The sequence below is a fragment of the Toxorhynchites rutilus genome, chromosome 1 (assembly GCF_029784135.1).
Source record: "Toxorhynchites rutilus septentrionalis strain SRP chromosome 1, ASM2978413v1, whole genome shotgun sequence".
Taxonomy (NCBI): domain Eukaryota; kingdom Metazoa; phylum Arthropoda; class Insecta; order Diptera; family Culicidae; genus Toxorhynchites; species Toxorhynchites rutilus.
Window position 1 is genome coordinate 192699656 of NC_073744.1, and position 21124 is coordinate 192720779.

The window sequence follows — 21124 nt, forward strand, 5'->3', positions numbered from 1 at the left end:
GCGACCAATGACAGGGCGTTTGGCCGTCATCTTCGTTTGCATACTCGAGTTCGTGTGAAAGTAGACATCGATCGCAGCCCGAAGTCATGGAGATGCACGCGTTTAGCCACCCATGGGAGTGTGTCTGGCTGGTATTTGCGTTTTGTTTACTTTTTGTCCGCCAGTAAAACCGAGGGCGGTTAATGAATTGTAATTTTCTGCTTTCTTGGCTCAAGCTGCGATCACGAATGTGGATCGCAATGGGAGGAATCCGCCTGGCGAAGGTTAAACTGTCAATCATTCCGCCGAGCAGTTTCTTAGATTTACGCGAGGTTTCACGTCTGTGTGTATGTTGTCATTTTGAAATACTTGAAGCAAAACAATTTAAGACCGTTTTATTACCCGAATGTGTCTGCATACCTCCGAAACTTAGAAACAAGCGTATTGGATTGAGAATGACACAATTGTAATTCCATTTCCATCATACCAGAAGGTGTTCCCGAGGAGCTAGAAAATTATACTCACGTAATAAAACGGGAAAGGATTTTAATTACATCTACTTCATTCTCGCTGGGATTAGATTGCATGCTTCAGTGTAAATTATCTTCCACGGCTCAAGGTTTCAGGCACGCGAAGAACATGTGAATCTCGGTTTCTCCACGCGTACCTTTCAAACCTGCGAACGAAAGCCTCGTACATATCAAAGCTCAACTCCCTCCCACTTCACCCACCAACCAAGCCAAGGTTCGCACGATGTTTTGCGCCATTATAAATTCAAATAAGGTGCATCACTGTGTTTTATTTTGCCGCTACTGCTCTCATTTATTTTCACTTTCAATGGGTGACTGTCCTCTCCGCTGATATGTGGGAAAGCAAAAGTGAAACACACACACACACGGATATTAACTTAAAGTGATGTGACGACGTGTGACAAGGAATGTATTGCGGAACCGTTTCAAACCCTCTTGATCTGGCAGTCTCTAGAAGGAGCGAAGGAGCGCCCAAAGAATAAGAATCAATTTGACGCCGGCTGAGCGGAATTGTTGTTCTTCGTGCCCGATATTTAACGATTCAATCTCGTCCACAAATGCACACCCGCACACACAGACACACACACACACACACACACACACACACCGGTATGAAGTCATTCATCTTCGGAGGAACCTTGCGTGGGAGGGGGAGCGCCAGCGTGTGTGGCTGGGGGCGGCGGCAGCGGCGGTCGACCGTAACTTGGATCTCGGGTCGAAGAATGATTCCAATCTGTTGCACCGCTTCCGATGGATTACGGTTTTGGATTTATGACCCGTTGCGACACGTGATGACATTCATCTTGCAGAGAAAATCGGCGAGTTACACGGATGAAAAATGTATGGAAAATATAGGATACTGTGTGGTATTTCAATCTTGAAAGCCAACCGTTTCTTCACTTTTCTAAAGCCGGAAACGTACGAATTATTTAAATTAAATTATCAATTTGTTTTTTTTAACTATTTGATTTCTTTCTTTACATTTTTGCTTTTAAATCTAGAGTAACATGTCAAAAGGGTATTATGTGAACAAACTTTTTATTGCATTTTTTATTTGAGAACTCAACTATCTGACAATACAATTAACAAAAACTACTAAGAAATCATAGAAAAGTTCCAATATATATATATATATATATATATATATATATATATATATATATATATATATATATATATATATATATATATATATATATATATATATATATATATATATATATATATATATATATATATATATATATATATATATATATATATATATATATATATATATATATATATATATATATATATATATATATATATATATATATATATATATATAATTGATTCTTGTGGTGGTGCCCATTTTGGAGTTAAATTTTACATAAATCTCATAGTTTTTGAGATATAAAAAATCAAAGATTTCTCTTACTCAAATCGATACGCCCTATTCAAAAGTTACGCTTGAGTAAAAAAATTCCCAATTGCTGTGGAAAACTTATATTTCCTCTAACCCAAACGGAATACACACTTTCATTGGAATCAAAAATACAAGTTTTTAAAATCTGCATTTTTAGGACGATTTCATTTGGAATTGCAGATTTTTCATAAATAACTGCATTCTACTAGTCAATCCCTTTCATTTGATACCCATATTAGCTATTCAATGTGGAATTATTTTACAAATTATTCAAAATTTCCGAAATTTTTTTTTTTTTTTCTGTATTATAGTGACTTTCAACGCTTCTGGCTGGTTCGTCACTTTTACCTTCCATTTTGGAAGAATGTCGGGAGTGAGAATTGAACTCGTGATCTTGAGCGTGAGAAGTATGGATGTTACCTCCACGCCAGATCGGCTCCATTTCCGAAAATCAAAAATATAATACTCCGGATAATTGATTCCCGGATAATCGAGTCCGACCTGTACCTACAAAATTGTGGCCAAAGAATGAAAAGAAGGAAATCGTTTAAATTGCTTAAAAAGAATTCGCTGAAAATAAAAATTATTTAAATAATTAAATTTAATTTTTCTTAAAAATGTTTTTTTTTATTATCAAAAAAAAATATTTGAATAGCCCCCATGAGCAGGATTATGAGGTGGAGCAGATGACAGAGTTTGCGAGCGTAGTGTGCGTGGCAGCATGCGCTGCCATAGCTACTTTTCACATCGCGACGTCAATATTTGTGTTTACATTCAATTGCCTTCCACATCCGTGCGAAAACGCTGTTTTCGGCAACCTGTTTTATTAATTAAAAACAGATATTTTCTTGGAATTCCCACCATAAATGAGTATAATGTGACAGTGTGCAGTGGATATTTGTGAAATGATGTCGGAGAAGATGAATAAAAGTGATATTTTTGCGTGTGATTTTCACTCTCTGACCTTCATAGAAACAAACCAATTTTCGTTATTTTCGCGATGATACGATGACATTTTCAAGGTTCCTAGTGTCAATGTGTGTGATGTGAGAAAAACAGTTTGCAATTAAGCAACATTTCATTGAAAATGCTGCTGTTCCAGAGGAGTAAGAATACGGCTGTTCTCTGGACATTCGTATTCATTGTGACTGGAAATAAGTCACAATGCAATTGTCATCTATTGAAAAACAATCCGTTACAAAATATCATGTGCATTTAGGCTCATGACATTATCAAAATGTGAGTTATTTTAACATTGTCTCGTTTCTTTCTTATACATTTCATATTGAATGCAAATAACGACGACACCATATTTTGTTAACCAATCCAAATACACTATGCCAACTGCTCAACCTCATATGTACCTCATTGGAATAGCCCTTGCAATTTCCAACATGTCGTCCATACATTGAAAGATGGGCACTTTTACAGGAAAAAAGTTTTTCTAACAGCAACTTATTCATGTTTACTTAGAAAAAATATACAACTAATCCTAATTTTGTTTAAAGTCAAGATAGCAAAATAGTGTATTCGACAAAGTTTTAGATCGTATTAAAATATGAACTTTTGTCGAAGACATCTTATATAACTTTATATCTTTTACAGTTTTTGGAATATAAGGCATTTTTGTATGAAGACTTCTGAGAAAATAATGTTTTACTCGAAACATTTTTGTATGTAAATTGTGGCGTTTGACCTGTTCTTGACATGTTGCCAAACAGAAAAAAGTTAGCAGAGCATGTAAATCGCGGTAATTTATACATAAAAATGTTACGAATTGAGCATTAATAGTAAATTTTCAAAGAAAAACATGAAAAAGTTTTTGTTCGAAAAACTTCTTCCATGTAAAGATGCCATCTTCCGATATATGGGTGACTTGTTGGAAATTGTAAGGGCTATTTATATCTATTTTTGTTTCGGAATTTTAAAAACACATGTTTTCGAGAAAAAAGAATTTTAATTTTTAAAACATTTTGTTTTGATTTTTTTTTTTCAAAAAATTGTTTGATATTTTTCAACGAAAACATAAATAATTTCCTACATTTCATTCTCGACTTTTTGTAAATCTTACTGTTTTCAATTAAAATTTTCCGAAAAAAAAATTTTAAAATAAATTCTCTCAAAAAATCTATCAAACCTACCAAAACTTTAGTCAAAGAATGAAATCTAGAAAATTATAAAGATTTTATTGAAAAATATCAAACAAATTTAAAAAAAAAATCAACTGAAAACAAAATATTTTGGAAATTAAAATTCATTGTTTTTCTTAAAAACATTTGTTTTCAAAATTCTGAAAAAAAAAATAATGGATAGTGCTTACAATTTCCAACAAGTCATACATCGGAAGATGGGTACTTTTACATTCAAACAAGTTCTTCGAACAACATCTTCTTCATGGTTTCTTTGAAAAATTACTTCTAATGTTTAATTCGTAACATTTTTATGTATAAACTAGCTGACCCGGAAAACTTATTCCCGCCCAAAATTTATGCTCCGTTATCGCATTCTCGTTTTCTTACTAAGTGCACGTTCATGGGTTCAATCGCAGTACTGTTCATTGATTGATCTTCTAATCTACTCTTTAAAATTACCTTTTACTATAAAATTCCTAGTACTTCTACCAAAACTCGTCATTATAATATTATTATTAGGGGATTGTTTTCAGACACAATTCTCGTTCAAGATTTTCCAACTACTTACAAATAACATATTTCTCTGTTACATGGAATAAATGTTTGATACAGAAAATATTATAGAATAAAGACAGTCCTAAATCGGACAATTCCTACCTCGAGTTTTGCTCCTATCAACACATTCGGCGATCCATTTTTATTTATATAGATAGATGAACTGTAGCAGTGAGTTTTATCACATTAAAATCAATTTCCACTTTCTAACAAAGATCAATTTCGTTAGCGCAAACATCAAATGGACTAACAACGATTGTCATTATGAAATTGTAATTGTTTCCCATTTTCTTCAGAGTTTTCCGAAAATTTTCAATTGTCATGTTTGGTTGGAATATGTTTGATTGAAATATGTGTTTTAATTTTTTGGAACTCCCCCTCCATTCCAGAGGAGGGAAGGGTGTCATACCATTATAGAAACATTTCTCGTACCCAAAAACCCACACATCCCAAATTTGGTTCCGTTTGCGTGATTGATTCTCGAGTAATGCAGCCCCCCCCCCCTTGGGGAGGGGGAGGAGTGTAAGACCACCATAGAAACGTGTGTTGCCGCCTACAACCTCCATATACCGAAATTGGTTCCATTTGCTTGATTAGTTCTTGAATTATGCAGAAACTTATGCTTCATCTGTATGGTAGCACACCCCCCCCCCTCCTCCTTAGAGAGAGGGGAGGCGTTTTAATTCACGATAGAAACCTCCACTTGCCAAATTTGGTTCGATTTGCTTGATTAGTTCTCGAGTTATGCAGAAATGTGTATTTCATTTGTATGACAGCCTCCCCTTAGAGAGGGGAGAGGAGTATCGAACCACAATAGAATCGTTCATCAATCCCTAAAACCTCTATAAGCCAAGTTTGATTCCATTTTCTTGATTAGTTCTTGAGTTACGCAGAAATTTATGCTTCATTTAAGACTTTGTCGAATACACTATATCGCTTGAATAACTGTAAAAGCTCAAGCGTTATCTAAACGCCCTAACTGCCAAGGGTTGATTCACGGTTTCCCCAACACAGACTTCAAAATCGATGTACCCGTGGAAATCCGCTTTGCAAATATACATGCAAGTCGGGGGTATTTCTGTTGCCACCGAACTGTGTTTCCCTAACACGGACTTCAAAATCAATGTGCTTTGGGGAATCCGCTTTGTCAAAACATGCAAGTCGGGGATATTTTTTCACACTGAGGTGTGTTTCCCTAACACGGACTTCTAAATTAATGTGCCTGGGGGAATCCGCTTTGCAGATATTATTAATTCTTTCTTTATTTTTCTTGTAACGTAATACAATTATCTTTTTCAATGTTACAATGTGGATGAAATATGGGGTTGCTTATTCATTGCTACTATTTATTGCTCTCTTTAATTTATCCTACTCGTCTATTGCAAGCTCGACAGGAGACTCCTTAGTTACCTTAGATTTGATTAATTTAATGGCAGTTGGTAGACTATTCCAATTAACAATGCCTCTGACGAAAAATGATTGACCGTAGTAGAAGGACCTGTGCTGAGGAATTTTGAAATTAATTGTCCGTGTGCCTCTCAGAAGCTCGAGTTTTTCAAAACAGATAATCAGGAACTTTGGGCTTAATAATTCGGAAGAAAGTTGTACATGATCTGTTCTTGTAAAAGTGAGTAAAATTACATCCGATTAGACTCTTTTGTAAGTGAGGAACATGTGAATATCTAGATAAATTATAGACATAGCGAACACAAGCATTTAGAGCAACACGCAGTTTATCGAGAGACCTACTCAAAACATTGTTATAAATGAAATCACCACATATGAAATGGGGTAAGAGTAGCGCTTTGAATAACTTTGTTTTTGTTTGCGCGTCATAATGTTTCGTTGTCAAGCTTAAGCGTTTTAGAGAACCAAAGATTTTTGAGCATTGAGAATTGATACGCTCATCCCACTCTAGGTAACTTCTAAAAACCATTCCTAGATCATTCACGCGTTCTACAAATGAAACACAAACATCATCAATATAAATGCGAGGTGGGATTGGTGGTACTTTCAGCTTAGATATTAGCATGTCCTTGGTTTTGCTGGGATTCATGTGCAATAGATTTCTTCGAGACCAAAACATTATATTTCGAAGGTATTTCGATTTGATTAAGTCTATCGACAATAACTGACAACTCAGTGCAGGTCGGGGGTATTTTGACCGAGGACTACGTCTTTCATTTCCGTACTGGAGTGTAAGTTCAAAGTTTCGAAAACGAAAGCGTTACGCCGGAGAATAAGATTTTGAGCGTTAATAGCTCCTAAACAACTGAACGAAATGGTATGATAAGCACTTCATTCGAAGAATAAAATGTGTACGCGTTATATGCTTGTTACTTTTTGATCCAAAAACTTGTTTAAATAGCCCTAAATGCCCATGGAGTCGGCATGGCAAAATATAAATAAAAAAAATTTAAATAATATATTTCAAAGCAAAACTTAACCGGGCAAACGTATGCCGACCTAACTAAAGGATCGTCTCCTATGTTTCAAACTAACCGGGCAATCGATGGAACACAGGTTTGATTGCGAAAGGTCGCCACTTCCGACGGCGGGTCGGCGACCGACTTGGATTGCGTCACCTCGGTGGCTTAGGGCCGCCTCTGTTCCTAATCCTCGATTACGTTGACCTCAGAATAAATTTAATAGGGAAAAACCAATCCATTATAAAAATTGCGCTCCGGTGGCGTTTATACTTAAATTCCCCAAATCCCAAATACGCATTTTCGTAGCACTAAAAAATGACAAAACACTGCATACAACAAGGCAACAACAATACAAATAATATTTAAATGCCAGTGCGAACAATCAAAACGCTATCTATTGTATTTCGGTTCCGGTGACGCTAATACGAAAGTACCAAGCGATTTTTCAAAATTCTGTCATCAACCTCAGAGAAAAATTGTGTTTTAAGCTCAATATCTTTCGAGTGCCCAAGGTGCCCTCTTGATGGAGCAAGCTTCTATTATAAGAAGTTAGAAGAAAAAAAGTCACAAGAGGGTTGTGTCCGAGACACGACCGCATAGTTGACGTAGGATTCCGTTAGGCTATCTGTTGATTTTGGATAAGTTTGAATAATTACATCATTAAACTCTGTGATAACGATTTGGTGGCCGTATCAGATAAAAGATACCGAAGTGGAACAATATATGATGAAAACCATCCTCTATGATCCTAGACGAGATGACTCCCGTGTTATGTATGGATGAAATAAAGAAAAAAAAACTAACCAATCTATATATATAAAAATGGATTTCTTTCTGTCTGTCTGTCTGATTCTTATGGACTCGGAAACTACTGAACCGATCAACATGAAAATTGGTATGTAGGGGTTTTTGGGCCCGGAGAAGGTTTTCGTAATAGTTTGAGACCCCTCCCCCTCTCTAAGGGGGGGCTGCCATACGAATGAAACACAAATTTCTGCATTACTCGAGAATTATTCAAGCAAATGGAAACCAAATTTGGCATGTGGAGGTTTTAGGGTACAATAAATGTTTCTATGGTGGTAAGACTTTCCACCCCCTCTCTATGGTGGTGGGGGGGTGGTTCTGCCATACAAATGTTACACAAATTTCTGCATTACTCGAGAATTATTCAAGTAAATGGAACCAAATTAGGCATTTTGAGGTTTTAGGGTGCAATACATATTTCTATGGTAGTTAAACTCTCCACTCCCCTCTCTAAGATGGGGCTGCCATACAAATGATGCCATTGTCCGATTTAGGGCTGTCTTTATTCTATCATATTTTCTGTATAAAACATTATTCCATGTAACGGAGAAACATGTTATTTACAAGTGGTTGAAAAATCTTGAACGAGAATTGTGTCTGAAAATAATCTGATTTTATAATGATGGGTTTTACTAGAAATACTAGCAACTTTATAGTATAAAGTAAATTCATCGGAGACGAATAGAAGATCAATCAATGAACAGTTCTGCGATTGGACCCATGAACTTGCTCATAGTAAGGAAACGTGAATGTTTGAAGGTATTGATAACAAGAACCAAATTTTTGGTGGGACGAAGTTTGCCGGGTCACCTAGTGTAATATAAAATAATTACCAATACTGATCACAATTATCAATTTTTCTCATCAGTAAAAACATGTTACTTTAATATAAAGAAAACACATTTAAAATGGAAAAGGTAATTTTGTTTTAGAATTTTTACTTTCTGAGTGTTTATTCAACCCAATGCGAATTTTAATTGGACTGACAACAACTAATACTATATGTAGTGCAAATGGGAAATCACTTTTTCTATGATTTCTTCACTTTTCCAATTTTTCTCGCCGTATAAACTTTTCTTGGGTGGAAATGAATACAGCGAAACAGACAGCTTGAACCAAACGACCCGTTTCGAGCGGGAAACACCTTGGTTTTTATTTATTTCCCCCGGGCACCTTGGTTTTGATATCTCTGTTAGGAAATACATTTCGGTTGAAACAAAGGCTCCCCCTACTTTTATATATTTGCAATGCCGATTTCCCCCAGGCAGCTTGGTTTTGTTGTCTCTGTTAGGGACCCGCCGCATGTGTTGTCAATTTCGACCAATCAGAAGTAGGTATTTCCGTTAGAATAGGGTTTGAGATTTTTCATTGTTCGATAGTTAGTTTCATGACATATATTATTTTGTTCAATATAAAAAATGGTTAAGGAGTACCGAAATCTATTGACGCAAAAATTTTATCAATCCATCATGAAATGACTGAGCAATAAGTGTATGAAATTGGACAATTTTCACGATTTGCTCGATTTTCAATTTTCAATTTGTACCCCAATATGTTCCCGAAAGACGTAATCCTACGTCAAAAACTCATAAACTTTATACTTCAAGTTGCCAGACCAACAAACAGCTTCCTCGTCATATAATGATTAACCTGAAAGGGCAAGTCACCTCCAAAAAAATGCAATACTGCACTTGCAGGCAAGAATCGGTAAGAATAGGCCTTTTTACCCACCAACACCTTTGTGATCCCACTACAGCGAAAAGAGGCATAACATCAAAGTAAAATTCGATTGAATAATCTGCAGACACATTTGCTCCTTTTGCAGAGCTGAAACATACACCGATACATAAGTTGCTCGTAGGCGCAATGTTTACGTTTACGATCTACTCTCCCCGTTAACCTTTCTATATCACCGCCGCATTCGGACGGTTTCTCTTGTTTTTATGACTTTCTCAACAACGGCCGCGGCTTTGGGGCTTTGCCAGGCACGACTAGTTTGTCTGTTATTCGTACTTATCACATGGAAACACACCACGGTACCGTACCCCGATGATGTAGAATTTAAAGCCCATTCCCTCTGAAGTTTCCACCAGAATAGCAAACACCAAACCACTATATGAAATAACCCAGAAAGGGCACTCCAGGGTTTCTTTGTGTTCTTGTGCTTGGCCCCCGTAAATGATCGTGATGGTTAACCTCGCTTCTCTCTTCCCCTCACATCGTTCCGTATCTTCCGACGTTTCATTGCTTCATTGAGACGTTCCTCGCAGCATCCCACCCGAAAAAAATAAAATCCAATGCTGCTGATCTCGTTCTCGTTCTTTCTCTTTCTGTCTCCCGTTCTCTGTGTTTAGGTAGTTATTTTCGTACTGTTTTTCGTGTGTTCCATTTAAAACGTTTTCTTCCACAGCACAGAGCAATTTACTTCATCCTGCACTCACTTACTTCCAATTTCTTCTTCAGTTTCGTTCGATTCCTGGCCCCTTTCGAACGCATTAACGAACCACTCGAGAAAGAACGCGCGAGGATGAACCAACAGAAGAAAAAATTAATGTAAATATCGACAAACATTGATTGGTTCTTGGCCCGTCTTCTCCCCATCATTTCCCTGACCCTTGGGCCCCAGTAATTCGACGTGTTACGCATTTGAAAATTTACTACTCCGCTGTCCATTGCCTCACAGAACTGGTTTGCCACTTTCCGCCGCCGCCGCCGCCACCGCACACCATCGAAACCCACCTTTCGCGAGATGTTACAACACGTGAGGCGCTTCTTTTATGCTTTCCCCAAGCGGCGAGCGTTCAGGTGAGGGGCGCGCAGGTTTATGCTGCTGCATGCGGAAGCACAGTTTCGGAAGAGATGGCCAATACCCGGGAACGTAAGCGAAAACTCCGGGTAAAAGTTGTTTATCAGCTTTGACAATAAGACGGCGCACATTTATTAATGCCACCGCAACTCGGGGGCTGTAGCATAGTCCGCCTCCTCGTGGTGCAGCCTGGGTAACGCCAAATGGACTATTCGGGCCCCTAATTCCACGGTGTGCAGTAACCGTGCCAATGGATGAATGGCGGAGGGGGCGATACAAATACGAAGTCGTTAACGGTACCTGTGGGGTACCAGGGCACCCCCCACAGTAATTTTTGCCCCTACTGTGTTAATGCAGGGCTCTGGCACAGCGGACCGGTGTTTCCCTAGCGACTCGTGGGTCTTGTATGAGTTTTACAAAAATTAAATCCAAAACGAATAAGAAGAAGACTATCTATCCCCAGAGGGTAGATAGCAGTAGCGCGGCGTGTAGTGTGGTGAGCGGTACCACCTTCCTGGTCCTAGAGGCCAAAAATGGGGAAGGGCTTCCTCGGAATCCCTTCATTATCAGTAAATCACTGGCCCACTTCAGCGAGTATATCGTTGGAGCTAGGACCAGTGATAGAGGTCGAAAATATATCGTTGAGGTTTCCAACAGGAGCCAAGCTGAAAAGCTGGTGAAAATTGGAAAACTCATCGATAATACAGAGGTGAAATGCTCGTTCCACCCCACCCTTAATATGTCCAGGGGGGTGGTTTTCTGTCGCGATGCGACAGACATGACGGAAGGTGACTTGGAGAAGGAGTTAAAACTTCAACAGGTCATAAAAGTTAAGCGGGTGACAAAGAAAGTAGAGGGAGTTGTCGTGAACACTCCTCTACTTATACTGACGTTCAATACGTCCATTCTGCCGGAAAGTGTTCGGTTGGGTTTTCTGGTCATCAAGACCAGAAAATACATTCCCAAACCAACACAGTGTTTTAAGTGCTACCAATTTGGTCATATTTCCGTTAAGTGCGGGAAATCAGTGGCGGTGTGCTGGAGATGCTCGCAAGAGCACCCAGACATAGATAAGTGCGGCAATGAACTGTTCTGCAGGAATTGCAGGAGCAACGGCCACTGCTTAAACAGCAGGAGTTGCCCTGTTTTTCTAAAAGAACAAAATATCATCAGGACAAAGATGAATGCTAACGTTTCCTTTGCAGAAGCAAGGAAACTCGAGACGGCCAAAACGGCGGCAACGTCGTATGCGGCTGTCTTAAAGTCCTCGAAGATAGCCGACTCTGCGCCAAGTGCCACTCCTAAGAGTGCCAGCACCAATAGCGCACCAACGTGTTTGTCCCCCGATAAGGCTCTTATCGGGGAATTGAAAAAGAGGATCTCAGAGCTGGAGAAGATCGTAAACGAGCTAACCAGCAAACTATCTGAGGGTAGTAGCACTCCCAAAGGGGGAGCTACTAGTTTGAGTAAGAGGCCCGGTGCAGGTCTCACCTCAAATCCTCGTAAGCCCACTCCTCCCAAGGTACCTTCTGCAAAGAAGGGGGCTACCACGAGATCGGCAGCTGGGAAACCCACATCGACTGCGGCACCCGCCGCTAAGGTTGGGGGTTCCAGCACCGTCTCTAAGCCTGGGTCTGGCTCCTTGCCTAGCACCGGCAAGTCCAAACCCAGCACCTCATCTTCCTCTGGGGAGGGTAGGGCCAGCGTGGCACCTAAGCCTAGCTCTGGTGCTGCTGCTGTACCGTTACCTGCAAGAGTTACCCCCCCCCCCTAGAGGGGATGCTCAGTGCGCGGCTTCGGGTGCCAGTACGGCTTCCGACTCCACGCCTGATACTGGGTTAGCGATATCAGCACTCTCTCCCGAGGAAATGCACCTCGTGGAGAGAGTGGCCGGTGTGAAGCGTAAGCAGAGGCAGAAGGACACCGTGTCTGGTAAGCCCTGCAGCCCAGAGGGGTTATCTCCGCCACTCAAAAAGAGTGGAAAAACGGAGCGTCCCCCTTCGAGCGCTAACTCGTCGCTTAGTATTGATTCCAATATTATTGACATTAGCTAACTCGACCCTGTGTTTTTATTTTTCACTTTCAATATTCCGGAGAATTTAATTATTCAATGGAACATAAGAGGGTTACGACAAAATGTGGGAGACTTACAGCTTCTTAGCCGAAAGTTCTCCCCGGCAATAATCCTTCTTCAAGAGACACTTGTTCCGAATGCTATCTTCCCTTGGAAGAGCATCGTAGAATATAGTTGGATCTATAAGGAGGGGCATCCTACCCCCGGTAGAGATGGCATTGCCATTGGTATCCGCAAGGATATCACGTTTAAAGAATGCTCAATAACATCGAGCCTGCCGATCTTAGGTGTTGAAATCATGTACCCCGTACATGTCATCGCCTTTAACTTGTACATACCCCCTAGATTTCACAATCACAGGGCGGTGGTGCAAGAGATCGAGCAAATTCTTTTAAACTTTAACGCTCCCCTCCTATTAGGAGGGGATTTGAACGCGCACGATCCTCTCTGGGGATCAAGCAAATCAAACCGTAGAGATTTGGCGGTGATTAAGCTGGCCAATAATCTTGGCCTTACCTTCTTAAATGATGGGGCTCACACCAGAATAGACCATATGTCAGGGCAAACCACTGCGATTGACCTGACTATGGTCTCCCCCACATTAACCAGTAAGCTTCAATGGTCCACTTCTGATGACACTTTCAGCAGTGACCATTTTCCTATTATTATCACCCTTGATAGGAACAAACCATCGATCAGATACCGTAAAAGGTGGAAGTTTGATGGAGCTGACTGGATGGGGTATCGGGACGATATAGATCGCTCAGTGCGTGATTCCGCGCATCTTGATCTTGACCAGTTGACTGAGCTTATGTTGAATGCTGCTGCAAAGCACATTCCTCGCACTAGCGGGCTGCCCGGTAGAAAGAGGGTCCCTTGGTGGAACGGGGAAGTTAAAGAGGCAATACGCCTCAGACGGAAAACTCTTAGAGCACTTAGGAGGTTGAGTGACGACGATCCCAGAAAGAGGGAAGCTTTGACTTCCTTCCTTACAGCTCAGCGAGTTGCTAGAAAGTGTGTATGGAAATCTAAGAAGGATAGCTGGGTAAAGTTCATTAGTGAAATAAATTCTGAACTGCCAGCTAAAAAGTTATGGCAGAGAATCAATTCACTTAGTGGGAGGACGATTCAAGAGTCCATCAAGCTGGTAAACGGTAATACCACTACCGATGACCCCGCTTGTACTAGTGAAATTCTTGCCGATTACTTTGCGGAAATGTCGGCTTCGAATGTTTATTCTACGCAATTCAAAGAGCTGAAGGAGGAATGTGAAAGGCTTCCTCTCGTTTTCCCAACACACAACTCGGACAAGTATAACGAAGTTTATAGCCTATCCGAACTTGATTGGGCACTCAGTAGAGTAAAAGGGCAGGCATGCGGCGTAGACGATATAGGCTACCCCATGTTAAAGCACCTCCCAATCGCGGCGAAATGCTTGCTGCTGCAAGTGTATAACGACATATGGATGGGTGGCACCATCCCTAGTGTGTGGAAGACTGGGATCGTAATACCTTTACCCAAGTCCAAAGAGAAAACATCTATAGACCCATAACGCTACTCAGCTGCGTGGGGAAAGTAATGGAAAAGATGGTTAACAGAAGACTGACTGGGGCGCTGGAAAGAGAGAAGCTCTTGGACGAACGGCAGTTTGGATTCCGCTCTGGTAGGGGGGTCGAAAGCTACCTAGTAGAACTTGAAGTATGCCTCCATAAGCATTTCAAGCCCTCACATGTTAGCACCTGTGCCCTCTTAGACATTACTAAGGCTTACGACCAGGTGTGGCGGCGCCATATCCTGGCAACGCTTGCGAACTGGGGTTTTGCGGGAAGAATGATGGCATACCTTGCTAGCTTTCTAACCGACAGAACCTTCAAAGTAGCAGTTGGGGATCGCTTCTCCAGTGAGAAAATTGCCGAAAACGGAGTTCCTCAAGGTGCAATCCTATCGGTCACTCTTTTCCTGGTGGCAATGAATTCGATTTTCGATTTCATCCCTGATGGAGTGAAGGTTATCCTCTATGCGGATGACATACTTCTAATATCATCAGGCTTAGTGCAAAGATCCAGGAATCGATTGCAGAGCGCAGTCAAGAGTGTATCGATGTGGGCAGACGAAGTTGGGTTCACGATTTCTACCGAGAAATCAAGTATTTTGTCAATAAGACGACGGGCCAGGGGTGCACAAAGGGCTCCTATCTTTATGAATGGGAAAGCTATCCCAGAGGGATTCAACTCTACACTCCTCGGAGTCACGATTGATAGAAACTTGAATTTCAAGCTAAATGCAAAACTGGTCAAGAAAAAGATCGCGGATCACCTGAACGTTCTAAAAGCGATTAAAGGAAGGCTGAAAGGCAGCCCACGGGACTCCCTTTTGAATATTTTCAAAAGCTGGATAATCCCACGACTAGTGTACGGTATCATCCTCGCTAGTAAAGCGGATAAATATTTTAAAATGTTGGAATCAGCCTATAACAGCGGAATTCGCATAATCACGGGTGCGTTTTATAGTAGTCCTATTAAGAGTCTACTTGCTGAGATAGGGGAACCACCTGTCGAGATGGTGTGTGTGGAGAGGATGATCCATGCACTAGTCAGGTGGGAGGAGTGCCCAGCCAACCTATCACTTGATACCCCATACGGGGTTAGGGCCAGGCAAAAATATCAAACCCTAACGGGGGAGATACTGCCTCGCCCCCTGCGGTTAAGTCGATGCTCTCCTAGAGCCTGGGATGCCGTCTCTCCCTCCATCAGCTGGAGGGTAAAACGGTTCGTTAGGGCTGGGGATAACCCCCAGAAGGTGCAAGCGGTGGTGAACGAGGCCCTACGTACTGACTTTGCTAACAAACGCATTGTCTATACTGACGGGTCCGTCACTGATGACGCATCAGCCATTGGGATACTCGACTGTAATGCTAAGACTAGCATGAGAGTCCCCAATGAGTTTAGCATCTTCTCGTGTGAAGCTCTCGCCATTAAGTTGGCATTAGAGAGCGTCACAAATGCTGATAGCGTCGTTGTTTGTTCGGATTCGGCGAGCGTCCTCAAAGCTGTAGAGGGTGGTACTATCAAACACCCCATTATTCAAGAAATTGAAGAGCAGCTGAGAGGAAGTAGTGCGATCCTATGTTGGATTCCGGGTCACACCGGGATCCCGGGGAACGAGGAAGCCGATCGGCTTGCTAACGAAGGGCGGAGCGGCTCCATTACCAGTATGGGTATACCTGGTAAGGACCTCATCAGAAGGGCGAACAATTCCATTCTCCTCACTTGGGAGGCTGAATGGAATCGTGAAAGGGACCTGCGGTTTCGTAGAATTAAAGCATCAACCGGCAAATGGAGGGACCGAGCCAACACGTATGAACAGCGAATTCTCTCGCGTCTTCGCATCGGGCATACGTGGTTGACTCATAACTTCCTAGCAAAGAAAGAAGAGCCCCCTACCTGTTGCGGCACCCGCCTGACGGTGGGGCATATTCTAACGGAGTGCATGCGAACTGCGGACCTTCGTAGGAGGTACGGCTTAACTGGTGGCCTAGATGTCGTTTTGCAGAACTACACACGGAAAGAAAGAGATACTCTGGATTTCCTAAAAGATGCTAACCTGATTCAGTACATTTGATACTGCAATCAAAACTTGAACGCTTACACCCTGGTATCATGTACCAGGGTAATCTAAAAGAGGCGCCTGCGCCCACCTGAAATGATTACCTACAAGTATTGTGTAACTTTGAGTGGTTGCTCCGGTGTGTAAAGGGGTATAAAGAGACGAATGACTGTCATACAGCTCAAAGTCTCTATAATTCAAAACAACAACAACAACCGCAACTCGGGGAGTCATTTGTTGTGTTTTTTTTTTTTTGGCGTAACGCACGCCGAGGGAGTGTTGCTAGTCACGAGCAAGAAAAAAGTTATCCATCGGTCAAACTAGAATTCTATTGAAGTCGAAATTGCAACTCACCCTGCTCTGAGCGAAAGCATGAATTCCAAGGCGCTCCAAGCCAAGGCTGTGTAAGCGCGCCTTGTTATTCAGTTGTTTTTTTTTTTTTTTTTTTTTTGGGAAGGTAATTATAGGCGTTGAGCAACGCGCGTGAAGGGTGCCCAATCATGTGAAGACTTAGAAATGGCGGACTTCCAGCGCCACCGAACGCAGAATGGAAATTCGTAGTTTATTGATTGATTCACCTTGGGAATATGATATTGAGAAGCCTATCGGAGGCTGATGAATTATGTTTCACTTTCGTGATTGAATGTTCCGTCCAAGCGCGTTGGACGCAATCAAGGATATCGCAATTTATGACTTCAATTAGCAGTGTTCACAATTGGAAAGAAGAAGCTGGTGATTCTTTTCGGTGTAAATCATTTCAAGTCCGTTTCCTGTATGAACTAAGGATTTTTAGCTTCAATGCATGTGCTGCGCTTCATTGGGTTCCCTTCTATTTTTGTTTCAGCGCTAATAATTGATGATTTAGGGATCATAGAAACTTTACAAATAATGGTCTTCCTTATTGTATAGCAATAACGCTAGAACTAATTTTGGTTAGAGACTATCAATAGTTAAGGCGGTCGGGCTAAACTAGCTCCGATGATGTTGATCACCGGTATTCAAACATGAAAAAGTCCACAGAACGATTTCGGTCGATCCAAATTCTGATGTTTTGTAAAATACTCAATCCGTTGAAACTACCAGAAAGCAATGTGCCCAGAGAACAATTAGACATCAGACCCATTACAACGTGATGTGAACACACTTTCTAACATCTTAATGTGTAAATCAAACGATTGCCTAAAAATCAACGAATTTATTGTAAAATTGGGAAAATTTCCTACATAATCGTCAGCTGTAGTGAGATGTGACGTTGGAATGCAGGTTACAACATCTTTGTGTATGGCAGAATGTACAGGGTTTTCCAAATTCCGAAAGTAAATTGAAATAAAACACACTTAGAATTCGAATTTCGATGAAACTTGTATTTCAAATTAAAGTTTGGTTTATGCCATTATGTGTGTAATGTCCACCTAGGGCTTCCTCGCACACCTTGATCCGGAACAGGTAATCTTCGATGACTTTTCGGCACATATGGGGCGGTATCTCGGTCATAACTTGACGAATGTTGTCTTTCAAATGTTCAAGAGTTTGCGGAGAGTTGGCATAGACACGGTCTTTCGCATAACCCCACAAAAAAAAAGTCTAGCGGGTTCAAATCGCATGATCTGGACGGCCAATTGGCATCACCAAAACGCGAAATTATGCGTCCTTCAAATTTCGTTCGCAATATGGCCATGTTCGGTCGTGTTGTGTGGCACGTGGCGCCGTCCTGCTGAAACCACATGTCATCCGTATCCATATCTTCAATTTGTGGCAAAAAAAATAATCGGTTAACATGCGGCCATAGCGCCATAGTCTCGCCGTCCTCATTTTCAAAGAAATACGGCCCGATGACTCCACCAGACCATAATGCGCACCGAACAGTGACTTTTGGCGGATGCAATGGCCTCTCAACAATCACGTGTGGATTTTCTGAGCCCCATATACGGAAATTTTGGGTGTTCACATAGCCACTGAGCTCGAAATGTGCCTCAGCGCTGAAGAAAATTTGATGCGAAAATTCAGCATTTTGCTGCTGTTGTTCGTTCACCCAATCGACGTATGCCCGACGCATTCCATGGTCACCATGCTCTAATTTTTGTACCAGTTGGACTTTACATGGATGTAGGTGCAAGTCCAAATGCAAAATTCGCCACAATGATGTGTTTGACAAGCCCAATTGCTGAGCACGCCGTGGAATCGAAACATTCGGATCATCCTCCACACTGGCAGCAACAGCAGCAATATTTTCGGCCGAACGCACATTACGATGATGCACAGGGTTCACAATATCCGCTACGGATCCATTTTGTTCGAATTTACGCACTACATTAGCGATTGTGTGCTCTGTAGGCCGTCCATGACGACCAAAATCCGCCCGTAATGCTAAAAAAACATTTGCCGGGTTTTCATCATTTTTATAGTATAATTTAACAAAATTAACACGTTGTGCGATGCTAAATCGATCCATATTGTAAAATGGCAGACATTCAACTAACGATATGACGCTTTGGTTGACAGCTATGTCAAACGGTTGTCAGCGCAGGGCTGTATACTTTCGGAAGCCCGAAATGGAAAACCCTGTACAAATGAACTTCCTATATATTCTGTCAAATATAAACCAGGAATTTGTGGTTTTAAAGAATATTCTTTATTTATCATCTAAATTTATATTATCACCATCAAAATAGGCCACTTCTGAAGTAATACACTGTTTCCAACGAACATTCCAGTTATTGAAACAATTTTTATAGTTATCTCCAAGAATTGACCTAATATCGCATAGTGCCCTAAGCGCCAAAGTTCACATTTTTTTCACTTTTCTCACTTTTTTTTGTAATAGATCGATAACGAATATCAAATTGTTCTAGCGACGAATCCATGATTATATTTCCGGCGAACAATCTAGTAGACCAGCAACATTTAATTAGAGATCGAAGTAGTCTGTACTAATAGAATAAAGAAAATTTTTCATTCCACTGTAATACTCCATAGAATATATACAGTCTTCGATTTCTTTTTGCTGTACACAATCAAATCCTGTATATAATCGAGTCGAAAAAAAAATTCTTTTTTTTTAGTTTGGGACTACGTCTAAGCGGAGTATATGGGGGGTAAAATGAAAACCTAAACACAGAACATGCAGGAAAAAATGAAAGAGTCCGAATGCTTATAACTCCAACATTTCTTACTGGATCGGAAAGATGTTTGCAGCAATTGATAGGGAATATTTCTACGCATCTATCGCGAATAATAAAATGTTATATTTCATTAGACAAACAATTGAATAACTGTAAAATGTTAAGCGTTATCTAAACGCCCTAACCGTCTCGTTTCGATTGGCCCGATTTACGGTTTTCCTAACACAGCCATCAAAGCCAAGCAGCCTTGGGGAAAACGGCATTGTAAATACATGAAAGTATAGGATTTTTGTTCTCACCGAAATGTGTTCCCTAACACATACTTCCAAACCAAGATTTTTGGGGAAATCGACTTTGCATTTTGTGCTTGCCTTTGTGCAGACTAGAACATGTTTCCTTAGCACGGTCTTTTAAACTTAGGAACCTGGGGAAATCGTGCAGACACTAGAGGCGAATTAACTTTCAAGTTTAAAGCCTCTATAGTATAAAAAGTAGAAGTTGAAGTTGTTGCAAGCCGGGAGTACTACTGCATTCGCATTTTTTTTTTGCACTTCGAAAAGTGTTTTTCTAACACGGATTACTAAAGTGGGTACGAACACAACGCTTTGGCTCGGTTATTCAAGATTGCATTGAAGGATATGCATACCATTTGATGATTAGGCAAAATGTTGGTAACCATTTGCTGCGATAACACTTTTTGATTAAACAATATGCGTTCGACATACATGTCAAAATCGAAACTGGGTGCCTGAAGTTCATCAAATCAAGCAAATTCGCGGTTCAAGAAAGTACGCACACTTGAGAGATGCAAACTTCAGAGGGAAATGTGAAATAAAATAATCGTTTCATGATTCTTCCACTCACATATTTTGTCCTAGGCATCATACAATCGTAAAAGCATTTACTTGTAACGAAGAACATAATCTATCACAATGCATGAATTGACCTAATATGGCATTTATTCAATGTTTTCACTTACAAAGCAAATATATTGAATTCAATTAAATTCGGAAATTGTTTTATTCAGTCAAAAATTTAATCAAAACAAACAAATGATTGCTAAGCTAAAAAGTCCCACGTCAACCTTGCGGTCATATCATAGATATAACCCACCCATTTTTATGCATATATTTTTCGTTTATCGAAAGTAAAAGAATATTTTAATTATTGATTCATCCCCCTAAAGTCAGAAAACACATTTCTCACATGAAAAAAATATTGTTTCCCAGAATCTCTCAGGAAGTGATAGATGATCATATTTGATGGGAAAAATCCTTCTACTCATATGTTCGAATCTTAACAATGACTTTTTTGTTGTTTCGGACTCTGCTGCATCAAACTGGCTAAAAACTACGCCACGTAAGCCAATTCTGTTCCTTTCATTTGAAAGTTTAGAAAATTCAGTACAGGATGTAGTAGTGGAACATCTAAATTAGTGTATTTGAATAAAATTTTGGAAGTGAAAAATTTAAAAGTTAGTAATTTTTAATGCGTAATTATTAATTTTATCCCAAAAGTTCATATTGAACTTGATTGTTTCTATCAATCAAATTAAAACTCTCAAACCGCTCTATAATTTGTTATTTGACGCCCAACTTCTATCTTTCTTAATTTCGCTGCAATATCGATATAAACGATTCCTGGTGAAATCTCAAGCAAAATCTTCAAAAATTGTGCAG

At 40.4% G+C, this 21124-nt stretch overlaps 2 protein-coding genes across 2 annotated transcripts in view; one reads left to right on the forward strand and one right to left on the reverse strand.

The window, feature by feature from the left end:
• The window catches only part of LOC129762698 (uncharacterized), a 363476-nt gene that overhangs the window by 333343 nt on the left and 9009 nt on the right, over positions 1-21124 (reverse strand). The gene's annotated exons all lie outside the window — the stretch shown is intronic.
• LOC129761669 (uncharacterized) lies at positions 14305-16338 on the forward strand. Its single transcript, XM_055759401.1, has one exon. The coding sequence runs from the start codon at positions 14305-14307 to the stop codon at positions 16336-16338; it is 2034 nt and encodes a 677-aa protein (XP_055615376.1).